This window comes from Sapajus apella, unplaced genomic scaffold (assembly GCF_009761245.1).
Source record: "Sapajus apella isolate SASKATOON/1434 unplaced genomic scaffold, GSC_monkey_1.0 scaffold48, whole genome shotgun sequence".
Classification (NCBI taxonomy): Eukaryota; Metazoa; Chordata; class Mammalia; order Primates; family Cebidae; genus Sapajus; species Sapajus apella.
The window spans coordinates 18,294,075-18,314,078 of NW_022436988.1; the positions used below are offsets into that span (position 1 = coordinate 18,294,075).

Sequence of the window (20,004 nt, forward strand, 5' to 3'; positions counted from 1 at the left end):
TTTTTTTTTTTTTTTTTTTTTAAGATGGAGTCTGGCTCTGTAGCCCAGGCTGGTGTGCAGTGGTGTGATCTCCACTCACTGCAACCTCCATCTCCCAGGCTGAAGCAATTCTCCTGCCTCAGCCTCCTGAGTAACTGGGATTATAGGCACCTACCACCACATCCAGCTAATTTTTTTGTATTTTTAGTAGAGACAGGATTTCACCATGTTGGCCAAGCTGGTCTCCAACTCCTGGGCTCAAGTGATCCACTTGCCTCGGCTTCCCAAAGTGCTGGGATTACAGGCATGAGCCACCACGCCCCGCCTGGACTTGTTTTCTTTTTAATGCATGAAGGGCTTGAGGTAGTAGGATGAATGTTCCCGTTTAACAGAAGGGCAAACTGAGGACTCAGATTGTGCAGGGGGCTGGAGATCCAAGCTGCTCGACGCTGTTCTTTCTCCTAAGTCTGGGGCTGCCTTGGGTGGTGGTCCCTGGGCCTCATTCACCCTTGCCCTCCCCTGTCTGGCAGCTCAGGGTCTTCAAGCTGGCCAAGTCGTGGCCGACGCTGAACATGCTCATCAAGATCATCGGCAACTCCGTGGGGGCGCTGGGCAACCTGACGCTGGTGCTGGCCATCATCGTGTTCATCTTCGCTGTGGTGGGCATGCAGCTTTTCGGCAAGAGTTACAAGGAGTGTGTGTGCAAGATCGCCTCGGACTGCAGCCTGCCGCGCTGGCACATGCATGACTTCTTCCACTCCTTCCTCATCGTCTTCCGCATCCTGTGCGGGGAGTGGATTGAGACCATGTGGGACTGCATGGAGGTGGCCGGCCAAGCCATGTGCCTCACCGTCTTCCTCATGGTCATGGTCATCGGCAACCTCGTGGTGAGTGAGGCTGGCTGGGTGGCCCCTGCCCTCGCCTGAGAAGTTTAGAAGACGTGCCTGATGTTTGACTGTTTTCTTTTTTCTTTCTTTCTTTTTTTTTTTTTTTTTTTGGGATGGAGTTTCGCTCTTGATACCCAGGCTGGAGTGCAATGGCGCGATCTCGGCTCACCGCAACCTCCGCCTCCTGGGTTCAGGCAATTCTCCTGCCTCAGCCTCCCGAGTAGCTGGGATTACAGGCACGCGTCACCATGCCCAGCTAATTTTTTGTATTTTTAGTAGAGACGGGGTTTCACCGTGTTGATCAGGATGGTCTCAATCTCTTGACCTCGCGATCCACCCGCCTCGGCCTCCCAAAGTGCTGGGATTACAGGCTTGAGCCACCGCGCCCGGCCTTTTTTTTTTTTTTTTTTGAGATAGAGTTTCACTCTTGTGGCCCAGGCTGGAGTGCAATGGTGCGATCTCAGCTCACCGCAACCTCCACCTCCCGGGTTCAAGTGATTCTCCTGCCTCAGCCTCTCAAGTAGCTGGGATTATAGGCATGCACTACCATGCCTGGCTAATTTTGTATTTTTAGTAGAGATGGGGTTTCTCCATGTTGGTCAGGCTGGTCTCGAACTCCCGACCTCAGGTGATGCACCCACCTTGGCCTCCCAAAGTGCTGGGATTACAGGTGCGAGCCCCTGCGCCCAGCATGTTTGACTGTTTTCTATCTCCCCAGCACATCCTCTCCAAAATGGCAATTTTACGTGGTTGAACCCAGTAGTTCTCAAATTTTAAACTGTGTAAGAATCACCTAGGAGTTACTTAAACCACAGATCCTGGCGCCACCTCCAGAGTGTCTGATTCAGCAGCTTTGGGCCTAGGCCTGGGGATCTGCATTTCTGACAGATCAGTGGTTGCTGATGCTGGCTCTGGGACCACGCTGTGAGTAGCACTGTTGGAACCTAACGTTTTGAGTAAAGCAACCTGATAATGAGTCAGACAGACGCACATTCCAGTCCCAGCTCCTTTGCCATCGTTTGTGTGACCTTGAGCTAATTGCTGCTCTCTAGTCAGGCTGGATTCTCTAACCTTCACATAGAAGACAAACAACAGGGACCTCCTGGGGTTACTGCAAAGATGATGCCATCGTATGTCCAAAGACACAGTGTTGTGGGGGAACCTGGGCCTCTTGGCTTTCTCCCAGCCTCTTGACCTCCTCTGCTCTAGAGCCTATGGTCCAGGCTGTGAAAAAAAAAGAATCAGGCTGGATGTGGTGGCTTGTGCCCGTAGTCCCAGCACTTTGGGAGGCCAAGGTCAGGAGTTCAAGACCAGCCTGGGCAACATAGCAAGACGCCCCCCCCCACCTATAAAAAATGGAAAAATGGAAAAGTAGCTAGGCATGGTGACACACACCAAACCCAGCTACTTGGGAGGCTGAGGCAGGAAGCTTGTTTGAGCCCTGGTCTTTGAGGCTGTAGTGAGCTATGATCCTGCCACTGTTCTCCAGCCTGGGGGGCAGAGCGAGACCCACATCTCTAGAAAACAAAAAAAGAAACAGGTGCAGGTATTGGGAAAATGCAGAGATGGCATAAACTGTATTTCTTCTGCTGCTTGCCGTGGCTCAGGACTTGGCATGTGGGGCTGGTGCAGGGGAAGGGGCCAGGAGGTGAGAGCCAGGGTGTAGGGCTGTGGTCCAGCTGGCCAGCATTTCTGTGGCTAGGGCCGCTGGAGGTGACCCTGACTCCTTCCCTTCTTGGGGTGGCAGTGGAGGTTACCACTGCCAGAGCCCTGCAGTGCTGTGCCCACCTGCCCCCTACAGTGCCTGGCACTGCCCTGGGCAACAGGGACTAGGAAGATGCCTGTCCCCATGTTCCCCAAGGGCCTGTGGAGTCCCTGAGCTGTGGGCACAGCGCTTCTCAGATATCACTGGTCTCCGGCTGGGGGCAGCACCCAGAGGGGGAAGGGGTATCACCTTGGCTGCTAGATAAGACTGCGCTGCAGCTACAGAGGAGAACCCGGGCCTGAAAGGAGGATCTTGGGGAGTGGGGAGAGAGAGGGAAGGTGCGCAGGCCTAACTTTAGGGCAGGATTGGGGATGGGGACAGCAGACCCTGAGTAGGAGTTTGTGGATGTAAGTCTAAGGATTTGGGAGTGACTGAGTCTGCAGGGGTTTGCTGTCTCTCTGCAGAAACTCAAAAATGTTCCAAGACCCCACTTTGCCACTCATTGACTGGAAAACCTTGAACCCATTATTTAACCCCTTTGGGCCTCATTTTTCCCATCTGGAAAATGGGGATGATAGTGAGGATGACTCTCCCACTGGGTGGTCGAGAGGATTATATGATGCATGCGCTTACAAGTGCTTACCAAAGTGCCTGACCACGTGGCTGGGGTTGCAAGTGTTGCAGGCATGCGGCGGGGCAGTGCTGGTTTAGGTTCCCACCACCAGGGTGACGCTCCTGTACTGGCAGTGGGGCCCCTACTGTGTGTCAGTCCCTGCACAAAGGGCTATACGGTCATGGTCCCTAATCCTTTCAGCCACCCATGAGACAGGTAATGTTATTTCCACGCTCTCGGGGAGGCCTGTCCAGAACCGCACAACTAGTGAGAAACGGCTGGTACTGGAACTGGGTCCGTACAACTCCAGTAACACTAACATCAATGATAAGAGTATCGTAATAACGATAATGTCAGCACCAGCAGAAGGATGCTGACAGCTGACATTTATTTAGCATTTACCTAGCATTCTGGGTGCTTTGTGTGTATTCATTTCACCTCCTCCTCACACTCACCTGTGAGGGTTCGCCGGTTCATCTGTTTTATAGATGAGGAAGCAGAGGCTCAGGGAGGTGAATCTGTCCCATGTGCGGGATGGGAATCCCTGTGGTCTGGCTGCAGAATCTGGAACCAGCGCAGGTCCTGCCTCCATGTACCTGTCGCCCCCATCACACAGACACGCGCACACACATACCACATCCTTTCCCAGCCCAGCTCTGTGGCTCTCCCAGTTTGCTCAGACGGAGTGGAGCAGCCCAGGGAGGCAGCACTGTCAGCTCCTTGGGCACTGCCCCTCCCACCGCCTCCCCAGGCTTCAGAGAAGCAGGCGTCTGCCAGAGGCCACCAGGGCACCCTGCCAGAGAGTGTGAAGACCCACGTCCCCTGCGCCCATGGCACTTGGTCACTTCTTGTGGGTAACTGTGAAGAAGAAGAGGAAGTGACTAGGTCACCAGTAACCCAAAGCACAGAACCCCCAGGGAAATTGATGTCGGCCCCCTCCCCTCCCTGCCCTCCCCCTGCCTAGGGCGGCTATTTCTGTCTTGGGCAGGAGCCGTGTGCAAACCCTGCTGACCCAGAGAGCAGCTAATTCCCATCTCAGATGTGTTTCTGGCAACTGGATGCCTCCCCCCAAGAGAGGGAGAAGGAAGACTAATGTGTTTTGGTTGGGGGCAAAGGCAGCAAAGCTGCCAAGGGACGTAGCGGGAGGAGGGGAGCCGCGGAAATTCTCCCAGCACGTTCTCTCAAACAGGGCTTTAAGATATTTTGTAAAGAGAGTATATGAACATGATTAACAGAATATAATTAACAGACTGTAGTAAAGACAATGACGAGAAGACCTTGGAGGAGGCTGGAGAAAGCCAGCAGTGAGCCCCACCGAGGAGACGGCCAAGGGTGGCGGATCCGCAAGTGCAGGCTCTCCACCCCCAAGTGCTCCACTACCCCAGGACTCCCGGCTATGCTTCTGGCTGACAGGAGCCAGGACCCTCACCCCAGACAGGATTCCCCTTCCTCCCACTGCCCAGGGCCAGGTGGACTGGTAGAAGGAAGGGCGACCACATTGCAGACCTTCAGGGCTGCCATTCACCTTGTAGTCTAAGTGAATGATGCCTTCTAAAGCTGTACAATGACTAGGAGCCTGGTTCTAGTTCTGGCTAAGCCATGTGTCCTAGGGCAAGCCACGCCACCTCTCTGGAACTGTTTCCTCACCTATAAAATGCTGAGCTGGCCTCAGAGTTAATCATACTCTTCCTTACATCTTGCATAGCCAGCCTTCCTTCCTTCCTTTCTCTTTTTTTTGGGGGAGGGCAGGGGGCAGTCTTGCTGTGTCACCCAGGCTGGAGTGCAGTGGCACGATCTGGGCTCACTGAAACCTCCACCTCCCGTGTTCAAGTGATTCTCTTGCCTCAGCCTCCCAAGTAGCTGGGATTATAGGTGCGTACCACCACGCACAGCTAACTTTTGTATCTTTAGTAGAGATGGAGTTTCACCATGTCAGCCAGGCTGGAGCACCTTGTATAGCTTTCTGTTATTTCGAACATAATTAATAGCCAACATGTGTTGAGTTCCTACTGCATGCTCTATTTGTACTGATTTTTTTTTTTTTTTTTTGAGACAGAGTCTTGCTCTGTCACCCAGGCTGAAGTGCAGTAGCCCCATCGCAGTTCACTGCAACCTCTGCCTCTGGTTCAAGTGATTCTCCTGCCTCAGCCTCCCAAGTAGCTGGGACTACAGGCATCCGCCACCACGCCCGGCTAATTTTTAGTATTTTTCCTAGAGTTGGGGTTTCTCTGTGTTAGTCAGGATGGTCTCGATCTCCTAACCTTGTGATCTGCCTGCCTTGGCCTCCCAAAGTGCTGGGATTACAGGCATGAGCCACTGTGCCTGGTCTTGTATTGATCTTTTAATCCTCACAACAATGGGAGGAGCATTGGCATCATCTCCATTTTACAGATGAGGAAACTGAGGCACAGCGCAGTGAAGCGAACTGCCTCAGAGCACACAGCTAATAAACTGGGGTTCAGAGCTCTGCAATACAGCTTCAAAAGCTGTGCACCCCAGTCTCTGCTGCCACCCAAACCCACAATATTGCGTGTGTCTGATCCGCTCTCTGTGTCTGCTGGGCTGTGAGCTCCCTGAGGCCATTCATGTAGTGTCAGGGGCTCAGGAAATGTCTGTCCACTGGAAAATAAAATGGGTGGGGGTGCTGGGGGAAGAGCAGTAGCCTCTTAAGTCTCTTTCCATAGGAATGTGGGATGAGGACTAGAGTAGATGGAGTCGGAAAACCCCAGAGGAGAAAAGAGGGTAAATAGTAGGTCAGATGGCCCTTCCAGAGCAGTAGGGGCCAGGTTTCTGCACACCAGGAGCACAGGGTCTATGAAAGTCCCACTTTCTATTAAAGTCCCACTTAACAGAGGAAGAAAAGAAGGCACAAAAGATTAAGGTTCCCAGTAAGTCCTGGAAGCTTGGCGACTTGAGCCCAGTTCTTTGTTCTGCATCCTCGGGGAGTGGAGATAATTTGACAGTCATGGGCAGGGCGCGGTGGCTGATGCCTCCAATCCCAGCACTTTGGGAGGCCAAGGTGGGCAGATCACCTGAGGTCAGGAGTTTGAGACCAGCCTGGGCAACATGTTGAAACCCTGTCTCTACAAAAAATATAAAGATTACCTTGGCATGGTGGTGCAGGCCTGTAATCCCACCTACTTGGGAGGCTGAGGTAATAGGATCACTGGAACTTGGAGGTGGAGGTTGCAGTGAGTAGAGATCACACCGATGCACTCGAGCGAGACTGGGCAACAGAGCGAGACTCCATCTCACACACACAAAAAAAAAGACAGTCATAGAGAGAGTCCCTGTCCCCCAGCAGGCCTTCCTAAACCCTGCCTCTGACCTGGGTAGCAGAGTCCTCTCAGAAGCCCAAGCCTCAGTTTCCCCAGCTGCAGAAGGGATAATAACCATCACCTCCATGAGCAGATGTGAACACCTCTTAGGCGCTGTTCTTTTAAATGCCCAACATGTGGTAGTTCAGATCTGTAGCCGAGGACCCCTGTGCTGGCTGAAGGTGGCACCCTCTGGGTCCCAGGGACTGATGTGAGGCTCCCCCCAACCCCATGTCCCAGGTCCTGAACTTGTTCCTGGCTCTGCTACTGAGCTCCTTCAGCGCCGACAGCCTGGCAGCCCAGGATGAGGACGGCGAGATGAATAACCTGCAGATTGCCATCGGACGCATCAAGTGGGGCATCGGCTTTGCCAAGGCCTTCCTCCTGGGGCTGCTGCATGGCAAGATCCTGAGCCCCAAGGACATCATGCTCAGCCTCGGGGAGCCTATTGGGGCCGGGGAGGCTGGAGAGGCCGGGGAGACTGCCCCTGAGGATGAGAAGAAGGAGCCGCCCCAGGAAGACCTGAAGAAGGACAATCACATCCTGAACCACGTGGGCCTGGCTGACGGCCCTCCGTCCAGCATTGAGCTGGACCACCTCAACTTCATCAACAACCCCTACCTGACCATCCAGGTGCCCATCGCCTCCGAGGAGTCTGACCTGGAGATGCCCACCGAGGAGGAAACTGACACTTTCTCGGAGCCTGAGGATGGCAAGGTGAGCCAGGGCCGGGGCTCAGACAGACCCGGCTTCACATTCTCCTGTGACCTTGAGCAAGTTCTGAGTCCTCTCCGAGCCCCAGCTTCTCCAGCTGTAAAATGGGGGTGGTGCCCTGTGGCATTGTTGCAAGCGTTATGTGGGACGCTGTATGTAAAGCATGCAGTCAGCGCCCTGTGAGTGGCAGCTGTCACTGTCGTTATTGATGTGGTTATTCTGATCGGCCCTGCCTGTCCTGAAACCCTCTGTTCATGCCTGTCCTAGAACGCTGCCTGGGCCCCTCTCACCAGCAGGTGGTGCTCTTGGACATGCTGTTCTTACGTGGGCACCGCCACTGCCGGACCAGGACCCCAGAGGCCTCTTACGTTCTCCTCTGGGCTTAAAGCCCCTTGCCCAGTCCTCACATTTATCCTCTATCTGTGTTTGGACTCCACCTGGGGCTGCTCCCAACCTCCCAGTGTGAGCCAAGGTGCCAGATCTAGGCGGGGGACTCAGGAGAGGAGCCAGGGGGTCAACGGGAGTTGGGGACAAGGAGAGCAGAAGCCTCAGGCAGGAGCCCTGACCCTTCAGCCGTGGGAGGCCTGCTGCTGGGTTCAGATGCCCCTCCACACCCCTCCACTTCTAGGGCGAGGAAGGGACAGGAACTTAGTGGTGGTCACCTCCAGCAGCTGGGGCTGAACTGAGACCCTCTCTGGGTCTTGAGTCCCCTTCCCCACCTCCAGCTCTAGCAGGGAAAGGACTCTCACAGAAGCTAGGATGGGGGCACCTGCCCACCCCGGCGCCATCAGCTTGAGCCTAATGAACTTTGCCCTGAAAGCTTTTGACTCCTTATTCCCCCCAAATATGTGGCATGCTGGCTTACCAGGGGCTGAGTGCCTGTGAGCTATAAATACCCGGGCAAGACCTCGGTATGAGGCACTCAGGTGGCGGGTGGGGGGGGGGCGGGGCAGGGAGGTGGGGGCTGGAGAGCACCAAAATCTCAGGCTCCACGGGGCTGGAGCCTGGGGACTTGCTCAAGGAGGGCAAGCCCAGCTTCAAGGGTGATTTTGGGAGTTTGATGCACATTTGGGGCAACTCAGTGGTTGCCCTGGCTGACCTAACATTCTGTGCCTCAGTTTCCCTTTTTATCAACTGAAAACAAGGACCCATTTGTGGTGGTTTTCTGGTCACCACTCTGGATACAGAGCTGCCCCCTTAGTTGCCCTCTTCTTCCTTCCTTTCGGGGCCTCACCCTCAGCCTTGAAGGGGTCCCCTGCTGGGTGGAGGCTGGGCTGGGAAGCTGGCCTGGCCCAGCAGGAGGAGGTGGGAGGAGACCTGGCTGAGCCTCCCCGACTCCCGCCCCCAACACTGATCATGTTCCCTTGGCGCGGGATGAAGGCTTTGACTGGGGAACATTTTCCACCCTTTCTGGATTCCTCAGCCAAACAGACCCTGGGTGTAGGAAGGCTCAGACGCTAGGGGCACCACATACCCATGCTCTGCGCTGTGACAGCCTGGCTCCATCCTGACCCCTTTTCATACCCCTGTCCCCTCAGGGCTACCTTCAGGCTCCCCACGCCTCCCACAGCCCCACTCGAGCCAGGGTCCCCGCCTCCTCCCTTATCCGAGGCCTTCGCATGTGTACTCATGCCCTCACTGCCCCTTCCCAGGCATCAGTCCTGCCCCACTCCTCGTGTAAGTGCCGTGCGGGTATGACGAGGGCCGCCTATGTCTCCATGATTCATGATTCCTCAACCATCCAGGGCTGGGTGAATGAATGAATGAATGAATGAGTTTGCTCCTCCCTCTCTGCTTCCCTTCCCTGCTGGTCTCCCATCCTGCCCCATCTGGTGGGAGGATGAGAGGGTCTCTCAGGGACCCAGGGGTCACATGACGCTGTGGCCTCTGCAGAAGCCACCACAGCCCCTCTACGACGGGAACTCCTCCGTCTGCAGCACGGCTGACTACAAGCCCCCAGAGGAGGACCCTGAGGAGCAGGCAGAGGAGAACCCCGAGGAGCAGCCTGAGGAGTGCTTCACCGAGGGTGAGAGCACCCCCCACCTCACCTGGGTGTCTCCCCCAGGCCTGCACCCCTGCAAAGGGCAGGCTACACCAGGGCTAGAAGCACACGAACCAGGGGCTGCCCGGCCGGCCTCCATGCCTTGCAAGCCTAGGGCTGGTGGCAGTGTGCGCTCAGAGCTGTGGCACATCCATGCAGAGCCCTTGGTGTGGGCCTGGCTTGGAGCGAACGTGCAGGTGAGCAGGTGTCAGCTGCCTAGATCCTCCTCCTCCTTGTCCTCCCCTCCATCTTCAGGGAGTGAGGCCTTCAGGACATAGCCCTGGAGAAATGTCCTTGTCCATACAGCCTGCTGGGCTGTGCAGGATGGAGACGGCCTGGGCAAGGTGGGGGGTGGGGTGGGGTGGCTAAGAGCAGCAGCACTGCGGGGGGGCCAGGACGCCTTTCCTCTGCATGCCCACCTCCAGCAGCAGTTGTCGCATGGTGGATGGGGCTGTGGAGGGAGGCCCTGAGCCCCACATGAGAGCCAGATGGAGCTGGGTGAGGGAGGAGGTGGGGGTCCTAGAGAGGGGCATCCTGGGACGCCGCGGGAGGGTGCTGACTGTGCACCCCAAGGCAGCCCCAGGCCCGTGATGTGGTGCCTGTCCCTGCCCCCGTCAGCCTGCGTGCAGCGCTGGCCCTGCCTCTACGTGGACATCTCCCAGGGCCGAGGGAAGAAGTGGTGGACTCTTCGCAGGGCCTGCTTCAAGATTGTCGAGCACAATTGGTTCGAGACCTTCATTGTCTTCATGATCCTGCTCAGCAGCGGAGCTCTGGTAGGCACCACCTGGGAGCACGGGGCAGGGGCAGGGGCCAGGCCCGCAGCAGGCCTTCTGGGGGCTCCCTGTCTCCACACACAGGAAGGGCCATGCCCTGGTCAGTCCCAAACCCTGAGAACCCTAAAGGAACTCACTGTGCTTCCGGGATATGTTATAGAATGTGCTAACTCAACATGGCAGAGGTGCCTCCCTTGTTCCATGAGCGCTGACTTTTGTGCACACCCTGCCGATGGGGAGGCGGGAGGACCCTGGGAAGTAGGGGTGCATGTGGGGCTCAGGACTGAAGGTGTGTCGCTGTGGACCCAGCAGATGATTGTAATTTGCTGTTGTTGGGCTTGGGGAAGGAGGGCTGAGGGACCTCTCCCCACCAAGAAATGCGCTCATCCCCGTGATGGATGGTGGGAGTCCAGAAGATGTGGACAGCCTGTCCCCTGGGCTGGCCCCCATGGTAGACCCCTGGGAACCAGCAGCATCAAGCAGGGCAGGGGATGTGGCTGCTGCCCCAGCCTGCTGGACCCCCGGCCACCCTGGTGGTGCTGGTGCCCCCAGGCCTTCGAGGACATCTACATCGAGCAGCGGCGAGTCATCCGCACCATCCTCGAATACGCCGACAAAGTCTTCACCTACATCTTCATCATGGAGATGCTGCTCAAATGGGTGGCCTACGGCTTCAAGGTGTACTTCACCAATGCCTGGTGCTGGCTCGACTTCCTCATTGTGGACGTGAGTCCCTGCCACATCGGCCCTGTAGCCACATCCAGAGGCTGTCAATGTGGCAAGGACCTCAAGAATCCCAGGCCCTGAGCGGCAGGACCTGCCTGAGGCAGACCCTTGATTGGTGCTGCCCTTCTCAGACACAGCTGTCTAGGAGGGGAATAAGGACCAGGAGGACAGCAGGCAGGAGGGCTACTGACCATCGCTGCCAATAGGAGTGGAGGAGTTTCTTGCTTTATACATTTTATTTATTTATTTTTAAGATTATTGTCCAGGCTGGTCTTGAACTCCTGGGCTCAAGCAATCCTCCTCCCACCTCGGCCTCCCAAAGTGCTAGGACTACAGGTGTGAGCCACCACGCCTGGCCAGGAGTGGAGGATTTTCTTTTTTTTTTTTTTTTTGGAGATGGAATCTTGCTCTGTCACCCAGACTGAAGTACAGTGGCAATATCACCCCTCACTGCAATCTCCACCTCCTGGGTTCAAGCGATTCTCCTGCCTCAGCCTCCCAAGTAGCTGGGATTACAGGTTCCCACCACCACGCCCCGCTAATTTTTGTTTTGTTTTGTGTTGTTTTTAAGTAGAGACAGGGTTTCGCCATATTAGCCAGGCTGATCTGGAACTCCTGACCTCAGGTGATCCATCTGTCACAGCCTCCCACAAGCGTTGGGATTACAGGTGTGAGCCACCACACCTGGCGAGTGGAGGATTTTCTTACCCTCTTAGATGGGCTCATGGGCCTCTCAAGTGAGTCAGATACCATCCCTCCCACTCATGGCCATCCCCAGTTAGTTGATGACATCACTGAGGTGGCGCCTGGGCTCCTACAGGTGCTGGGACAGGTCCCAGAGCTGCTCTTCCCAACAGACAGGACCACCCACTAGGGAGAGGATCTATGGGAGACAGCCAGGAGCTGTGAGTCCAGGAAGACCCCATTGCCTGGGCTTGGGGGAAGGCTGGGGCCTTGCACGTACTGACCCCCCCACCCCTCCCCTGCAGGTCTCCATTATCAGCCTGGTGGCCAACTGGCTGGGCTATTCGGAGCTGGGACCCATCAAATCCCTGCGGACCCTTCGGGCCCTGCGTCCCCTGAGAGCACTGTCCCGATTCGAGGGCATGAGGGTGGGTGCTGAAGGGGTCTCTGGGGTGGGCTGGGGATTTGGGGTCGGGTCACTCTCAGGGCAGGGTGGAGGGTGCATGTCTATACTCCAGCCACCACCAGGGGGAGGCAGAGAGCTTAGATCCGCGGCCCTACCTGAGGCCAGGTCTGGCCCCCACCTCCCCAGCTGTCCTCCCCGCAGCCCATCTTCTGTCTGCCCCATTCCCGCCCTCAGCCCTCGATCCAGCCCACCCTTAGCTTACCTCTGCCACTACTTGGGGGCAGCAGAGTCTGCAGAAGCTCCCAGGAGGGCCCCACAGCCAGGGAAGAGGAAGAAGGAAGGCAGGTTTATGTGGTGTTTATGGGTGGTTTACAAGTGGGTTTATGGGTGGCTCTCCCAGCCTCAGACTGAGCCACCCAGGGCTCTGAAACAAGGTACCTGCACCCTGGCTCTGAGTCTCCCCCTCATCCCCCACCGATGAGCTTGGCGTCTTGGTCGGGGCCATGCCCTTGAGCTTGGGGTGACTTTGGGGAAGATCCATTCAGGCCCTGGAAAGCGGAAGTGGCAGGTAAACACAGGGTTGGGGCAAGAAAAATAGGACTTCTCCGGGAAAGGAGGCCTGCCGGGAGCAAGACCTGCTCCAGCGGGACAGATGTCTGCAAATCCACAGGCCATGGCGAGCCCACCCAAGCAGCCCCCTCCTGTCCCTGCCAGGGGCCAGCTGAATGCTGGGCCCTCTGACCCCCAGAGCCAGTGAACCCTCCCACTGAGGCGAAACAAGCTGCCTGTGGCCACACAGCTGGTCGGTGCCCCAGCCAGGAATAGAGCTCCCCTGGGTACCACCAGGCTGTGCCACCCTCTCTGGAGGTCATGAAACGGCTCCTCCTTAAAAAGAGCAGGGTCTCAGATCCAGCCCAGTGTGCAGTGGTTGGGTGGGCTGTGTGACTAGGGCTGGTGGGGGCAAGGCTTCAGTCCCAGGGTTCCTGCTGCTGCAGAGACCCTGCTGCCCTCTTTTCTGTGCCTGTGTCTGGGTCTCTGGGGCTGAGAACCCATGAGCAGGGGCTGGGTCACGTGGGCTGAGTTTCCTATGGGGGCTGAGCAAAGAGTGTTTGTCTCCTGCCTGGTGACCCGTGACTGGGCTGCTTCCAGAGAAACCCAGCACCCCCACTCCGGACTGATGGCTCCAGCCAAGCAGAGAGCCCTCCTGAGCACCAGGCCTGCCGCTCCCTACCCCACCCTCTCACTGCCCCCCACCTGCACACATACAGCCCAGCAGATTGGCCCTCCTCTAGGAAGCCCTCCCTGATTGACAATGCCCAGCTCTGCCTGGTCCCCTGGGTGGCATGGAGATGGGGAGCCCTCTCTCAGAGGCTGTGAGAGGCACTGGCAATGAACCACCCCCACGGCCACCAGGTGGTAGTGAACGCCCTCCTGGGCGCCATCCCCTCCATCATGAACGTGCTGCTCGTCTGCCTCATCTTCTGGCTGATCTTCAGTATCATGGGCGTCAACCTGTTTGCTGGCAAGTTCTACTACTGCATCAACACCACTACCTCCGAGAGGTTTGACATCTCCGAGGTCAACAACAAGTCTGAGTGCGAGAGCCTCATGCACACGGGCCAGGTCCGCTGGCTCAACGTCAAGGTCAATTATGACAACGTGGGTCTGGGCTACCTCTCCCTCTTGCAGGTGGTGAGTGTGACCCACTGCCCCAGCCAGGAACCTGAATGGAGGTGCCCCCTCCCCAGTCCCTCCCACCCCAGTCCCTCTCGTGATACCTGAGCCCAATGTCACTCCTTGTTAGGGGACCGCCCACCCTGCTTGCAATGCTGTGGGACTCCCAGGCAGTGTCTGGGTCTCTGGTCTTTATTTGATGCATGCCCAGAGGGGCTCAGACTGGTGGCCTCTGGCAGGGGAGGACCAGGTTGGGTGGGGGAGGGAAACTCATGGATGATGAGAGCAGGGAGGAGCCCCCACCCCGCCCCGCTCACTCCCCAACCACACTTTCTCAGGCCACCTTCAAGGGTTGGATGGACATCATGTATGCAGCCGTGGACTCCCGGGAGGTGAGTCCTGGTAGGCTGGGGGTAGATGGGTCCTGCCCTCCAGGCCGTGGGGGACAGGGAGAAGCCAGTATGCACACCCATGCCATCGCCCCTGCGCCCCCGCAGAAGGAGGAGCAGCCGCAGTACGAGGTGAACCTCTACATGTACCTCTACTTTGTCATCTTCATCATCTTCGGCTCCTTCTTCACCCTCAACCTCTTCATCGGCGTCATCATTGACAACTTCAACCAACAGAAGAAGAAGATGAGTATCAGCGCAGCCCTCCCAGGCCCCCCCCCCACACCGGGCCTCCCTCCTGCATCCCTGTTCACTCTCTCCTATGCAAACCCACAAACGCTGCCTGAGCACCCACCAGGCTGTTGGTTCATGCAGCTAGCTTGGGTCCCAGTCCCACCAGGGGACCTTGAACAAGTGACTTGGTCTCTGTGAACCTGTTTCCTTATCTGTAAAATGAGGCTGCTACAACCTGCCTTGTGGGTTACTCTAGGTCTCAGCCAGAAATTGATGAAAAGTGGCCAGAAACAAGCTGAAGGACAGCATTAATCCCCACTCCCCTTCCCACCCTTCTCTGGACCTGTAATCCCTCTTGGTCCCCCATCTCCCCTTGTCCCTCCATCTCTGACCCTTCCAGATCCCCACCTTCCTCCAGGCTGATCCACAGGGGCTGGGGCTGCCTGAAAGGTGGTACCTGAGTAGGGCAGTCCTGGAGGCAGGAAGAGGGACCCCATCCCAACCTAACAAGCCCTATCTCATTATACTTTGGAGGGAAAGACATCTTTATGACAGAGGAACAGAAGAAATACTATAATGCCATGAAGAAGCTCGGCTCCAAGAAGCCTCAGAAGCCAATTCCCCGGCCCCAGGTACCACCCTTCTGGGTCCCCAGTCCTGTGCACAGTACCAGGCTCCTGCCTGGGGGACAGATAGGGGTAAAAGGTTGCCTGCCCTCCACACACCAGGCTGTGTCCCTGGGTGAGGTTGGGTCCACCCCAGGGGCAGGGGGCTTGGTCTACCTGTAGGGAGGGATGCCTCTTTATAGTGCCACAGAGACACCGTGTGCACAGAGGCTATCCACAAAACTCCAGTGGCTGCTTCACCCTCATCTGGCCCTGCACAGCCCCTCAGTGCCCATCTACCTCCCACCTGGGACCTCAGTGGCCTCTGGGGCAAGGGCCCCCACAAGGCGAGTAAGAAGAGGATATCCAGATACCCTCCCCAGGAGCAATGACTTGGGGAGAAAGGGGAGGAGCATCTAGGGACCTAGAAGGGAAAAAGGGTTCCCGGTGGAGAAGGGAGGACCATGAACCCCATAAAATGACCTGGTCCCAGACCTGTCATGATCTGATGGGTCACCCTTCCTCCCCTGGCTGACTCCACCACAAGCCCCCCTCTCTCTCTCTCTCTCTCTCCCTCTCTCTCTCTCTCTCTCTCTTTCTCATCTCTCCCCCCCACCCCCACTATGCTGTGTGCCATCCTGCCTGTGTCTCCTGCCTATTCACACCCTGCCTGGGCCTGGCCACCGACTCCCCCGTGTCTGTCCTTTCCCGCCCACGCTGCAGAACAAGATCCAGGGCATGGTGTATGACCTCGTGACGAAGCAGGTCTTCGACATCACCATCATGATCCTCATCTGCCTCAACATGGTCACCATGATGGTGGAGACAGATGACCAGAGCCAGCTCAAGGTGGACATCCTGTACAACATCAACATGATCTTCATCATCATCTTCACAGGGGAGTGTGTGCTCAAGATGCTGGCCCTGCGCCAGTACTACTTCACCGTTGGCTGGAACATCTTCGACTTCGTGGTCGTCATCTTGTCCATCGTGGGTGAGCAGGGAGGGCCTGGCTGGCAGGGCAGCCCTGAGATGAGGCCCTCGGGAAGACCCATCCTGGTGCACACACCTGCCCCTGAGCTCCCACACGCTCACCTAGACACACACCTGTGTGTGCCTGCCACTCACTCTCAACACACAAAGGCACATGGGCGTGCCCACAGGCAGGTTGTCACCTGCGCACACATGGGTGCCCCTCAGGACACACGGCTGACCAGAAGACGCACGCTGAGGTGCCCATGTCCTGAGCGAAAAGTGTAAAAGATGGTTCCAGTGTCTGTGTGCACTGAGAAGTGCACAGTCACGCGGTTATGAAAGTAACCAGCTGCCATTTATTATCAGCTGTGCTGTGTGCTTGACAGGCATCATCTCACCCCTTGCTCATAACAACGTCATGTGCAGGAACTCTTGTTCCCATTTAACAGGTAAGGAAATTGAGGCACAAACAAGTGAAAGGGTATGCCCAGAGTCACACAGCTGTCCTCTCTCTCTCTCTCTCTCTCTGGAGATACATATATATATATATCACACACACACACACACATATACACACACGCGCGCACGCACACACACACACACACACCCCAATAACATTTGCAAACAGCATTGAAAATGGGCCTTACCCTCCCCTGCTTCATCGTATCCCACCTCCAGTTCCATCAGGGCAAAGCTGCAGCCCCTGGCCCCAAGACCCCTGGGAGAATCCAGCATTACCTGTCAGTCATCTGGGCTGTGCTCTGAGACTTGAGCAGAGTGCACCAGGCCAGGCCCCCTAGCCCCACCTGCCCCCACACCCTGTACCAGCCCCCAACACCCTGTGCCAGCCCCGCACCCTGAAGGTGGCATCCTCACTAGCTCCTCTCCATAGGCCTGGCACTCTCCGACCTGATCCAGAAATACTTCGTGTCACCCACGCTGTTCCGTGTGATCCGCCTGGCGCGGATCGGGCGTGTCCTGCGGCTGATCCGCGGGGCCAAGGGCATCCGGACGCTGCTGTTCGCCCTCATGATGTCACTGCCTGCCCTCTTCAACATCGGCCTCCTCCTCTTCCTGGTCATGTTCATCTACTCCATCTTCGGCATGTCCAACTTCGCCTACGTCAAGAAGGAGTCAGGCATTGACGACATGTTCAACTTTGAGACCTTCGGCAACAGCATCATCTGCCTGTTCGAGATCACCACGTCAGCTGGCTGGGACGGGCTCCTCAACCCCATCCTCAATAGCGGGCCCCCGGACTGCGACCCCAGCCTGGAGAACCCGGGCACCAGCGTCAAGGGTGACTGTGGCAACCCTTCCATCGGTATCTGCTTCTTCTGCAGCTACATCATCATCTCCTTCCTCATTGTGGTCAACATGTACATCGCCATCATCCTGGAAAACTTCAACGTGGCCACAGAGGAGAGCAGCGAGCCCCTTGGTGAGGATGACTTTGAGATGTTCTATGAGACGTGGGAGAAGTTCGACCCTGACGCCACCCAGTTCATTGCCTATAGCCGCCTCTCAGACTTTGTGGACACCTTGCAGGAGCCGCTGCGGATCGCCAAGCCCAACAAGATCAAGCTCATCACGCTGGACCTGCCCATGGTGCCGGGGGACAAGATCCACTGCCTGGACATCCTCTTCGCCCTGACCAAAGAGGTCCTGGGTGACTCTGGGGAAATGGATGCCCTCAAGCAGACCATGGAGGAGAAGTTCATGGCAGCCAACCCCTCCAAGGTATCCTACGAGCCCATCACCACCACCCTCAAGAGGAAGCACGAGGAGGTGTGTGCCATCAAGATCCAGAGGGCCTACCGCCGGCACCTGCTCCAGCGCTCTGTGAAGCAGGCATCCTACATGTACCGCCACAGCCACGACGGCAGCGGGGACGATGCCCCTGAGAAGGAGGGGCTGCTGGCCAACACCATGGGCAAGATGTATGGTCACGAGAACGGGAACAGCAGCTCACAGAGCCCAGAGGAGAAGGGCAAGGCAGGGGATGCCGGACCCCCCATGGGGCTGACCCCCATCAGCCCCTCAGACACTGCCCGGCCTCCCGCCCCTCTGCCAGGGCAGACGGTACGCCCAGGGGTCAAGGAGTCTCTCGTCTAGCAGGCAGCGTCGGGGTGGCCCACTGATTCTCGGCACAGTCCCCAAAGCTCCCCCATGGTGCCTGCACACAGAGTGAGGGAGCAGGGATTTGAATCTGGGACTGTGTCTGGCTCCCTCCTGGGGGACAGGATTTGGCCACACTGGGGCTGACACCCAGGCCCAAGCACCTGTTTCCCCAGACCGTGGGAAATGGGAATTGCACTCAGGGGCTCCATGCTGGGCCTGAGGCCCCTGCCTCCATGAATTAATCTTCAAGTTGCTCTGACCTCCTCCTGGGCCTGGTCACCCCTTCTTTTGGCCTGGGGGAGGTCAGAACATTCAAATCTCTGCCCCTCACTTGGGAAGGAGCTGGCCTACGGTGGAGGGATCAGTTTTCCCCCATCACCAGTCTTAAGGGTCACTGGCCTCTCCCCAGGAAGTGGCTCAGACCCCTCAGCTCCAGCCCAAAGACGTCTTAACCTCAGGGAGTGCAGACACCTGACCCCAGGCACTACTAGCCCACCCTCTCTGACTCTGGGGTGCAGCTTCACCCACCAGGCCGGCTCAGGAATTTCCTGGAAAAGGGAAATGTGACTGGTTCAGAAATAGCACCTCAAAGCCTCAAAACCTGATTGGCCACTGGATCCTGCTGCTTCGGGCTGAGATGGTGACTCTGAAAACCTTTTCCCAGGCCATGTCCAGGTCCGTAGCTCCCCTGGCTGGCCCCTAGGGGAAGAGCAGAAGGAAGGATGTCATTTGGGAATTGTCCTTTTCTAGGAAGCACAGGTGGGTTGAACAGGCTGGGTCCTGCCAGCTGGATCACCACACATGGCCTGAGCATCCAGACCTGAGCGGGGGGGCGGGGACCTGCTGCTCAGTAAGAAGATTCTCGCCCTTTCCCACTCTCCCTGCCTCATTCCTCCGTGAGCACCGCCAGGGCTCCAGGGTCCTCCTCCAGCCTCAGAGATCTTCCTTCTCATCTCCCACGCCCATCGCTCTCTCCCCTCATCCTTCCCACCTCTCTCCTCAAAGTGATCCTAATAATATTCAGTTGAGCTCAGGTTAGAGATTTCAACCCTGGGACATGCAGCAGGGAAGGCCCGACTGGCTCAGGCTCAACCTTCCAACCTCCTGTGGCCGGAAATGGGCACCTCTGCTGCACCGCCGTTCTGGGCATGGCAGGGCCAGGCCTCTGCAGGCTCCTGGAGAACAGAGGCTGTGCCTGGAGGAGGAGGGGTGAAAGACCCGTTCAGGCATCACTGGGTTTATTCACTTGTGTGTGTCCCTGTGGCTGTGTGTCTGCTTGTATGTTTGTAGGCCTGTGCGTGTTCAAGTGTGTGACTGTATGTGTATGTGTGAACCACTGTGTACTGGTGCCTGCATTATGCACATGTGTCTGGGTATCTTTGTGTATATGTGTGTCAGTGTGCCCTGGAGTGTTTCAAGGTCCATGGAGTATGGCTGCTGTGTAGTGCTGTGCAGGCCTGTCCATGGGCATGTTCCCATGTCTGGGAGGGTGAACTGTGCTGTGAGTGTGTGGATGAGTGTGAACACACGTGGCAAGATGTACTCAGGGCATCCTGTTGGTCTAAATTCCCCTTCTTTTTCTTCTTGTTTCTCATGAAGAGTTTTATTAAAATTCAGGAAGCAGCAAAACCTTCAAGACATGTATGTGTGCTCTGTGTGTGCACATCTGCCTGACATGCCTACGGGCCAGAGTCATCTTTGTGGTCCACTATGCTCTCTCGCCTGCTCCCAGCACTGCCTGCACAGCCCCGTCCCTCACTCCCAGTGAGCTCCTCTCCTTCCCTCCATTTCTCACGACCTGAGCCCTGCTCCCTGCCTCCTGCCTATGTCTCCTCTATGGAAGGAGGCCTCCACTCCTTCCATCTCATCCTTCAGCTTTGTCTAATGGGGGCAGCCTCCCCTGCCTAGCACCCTACCCCTTTGCCTTGCCCTCCTGGGCCCTGGAGCCTCAGAAGTGTTTGGCTGGGTATTCTCTGTGGACTGTGTGCAGGCTGCAGAGGAAAAGTAGATGAGCAAGGTCTAGCCCTTCCCTGCCTGTGGCCCCTCCCCTGCAGATGATGCCCATTCCTGCCTGGTCTGGGGGGAACAGGTCCCACACCAGGCTAGCAGGCGGGCTCCTTTGTACAGTTCTTACAATAAACCATCCCTGGTGCCTCTGGTG

General features: G+C 56.9%; 1 protein-coding gene across 5 annotated transcripts in view; it reads left to right on the forward strand.

The window, feature by feature from the left end:
• SCN4A (sodium voltage-gated channel alpha subunit 4) overlaps window positions 1–20,004 on the forward strand; it is a 51,399-nt gene extending 31,395 nt beyond the window's left edge. For 2 of the 5 annotated variants that reach the window (XM_032241995.1, XM_032241994.1), the window contains 12 exons: window positions 510–866; window positions 6,742–7,218; window positions 9,109–9,241; window positions 9,875–10,029; window positions 10,582–10,755; window positions 11,745–11,867; window positions 13,259–13,537; window positions 13,858–13,911; window positions 14,017–14,154; window positions 14,670–14,774; window positions 15,471–15,741; window positions 16,615–19,996. In XM_032241995.1, coding sequence (XP_032097886.1) covers window positions 510–866; window positions 6,742–7,218; window positions 9,109–9,241; window positions 9,875–10,029; window positions 10,582–10,755; window positions 11,745–11,867; window positions 13,259–13,537; window positions 13,858–13,911; window positions 14,017–14,154; window positions 14,670–14,774; window positions 15,471–15,741; window positions 16,615–17,837 — 3,489 coding nt within the window. In that variant the 3' untranslated portion in view covers window positions 17,838–19,996. Of the gene's footprint in view, window positions 1–509; window positions 867–6,741; window positions 7,219–9,108; window positions 9,242–9,874; window positions 10,030–10,581; window positions 10,756–11,744; window positions 11,868–13,258; window positions 13,538–13,857; window positions 13,912–14,016; window positions 14,155–14,669; window positions 14,775–15,470; window positions 15,742–16,088; window positions 16,183–16,614 lie in introns of those variants that run through there. The other 3 variants (XM_032241996.1, XM_032241999.1, XM_032241998.1) reach the window with 3 other exon arrangements.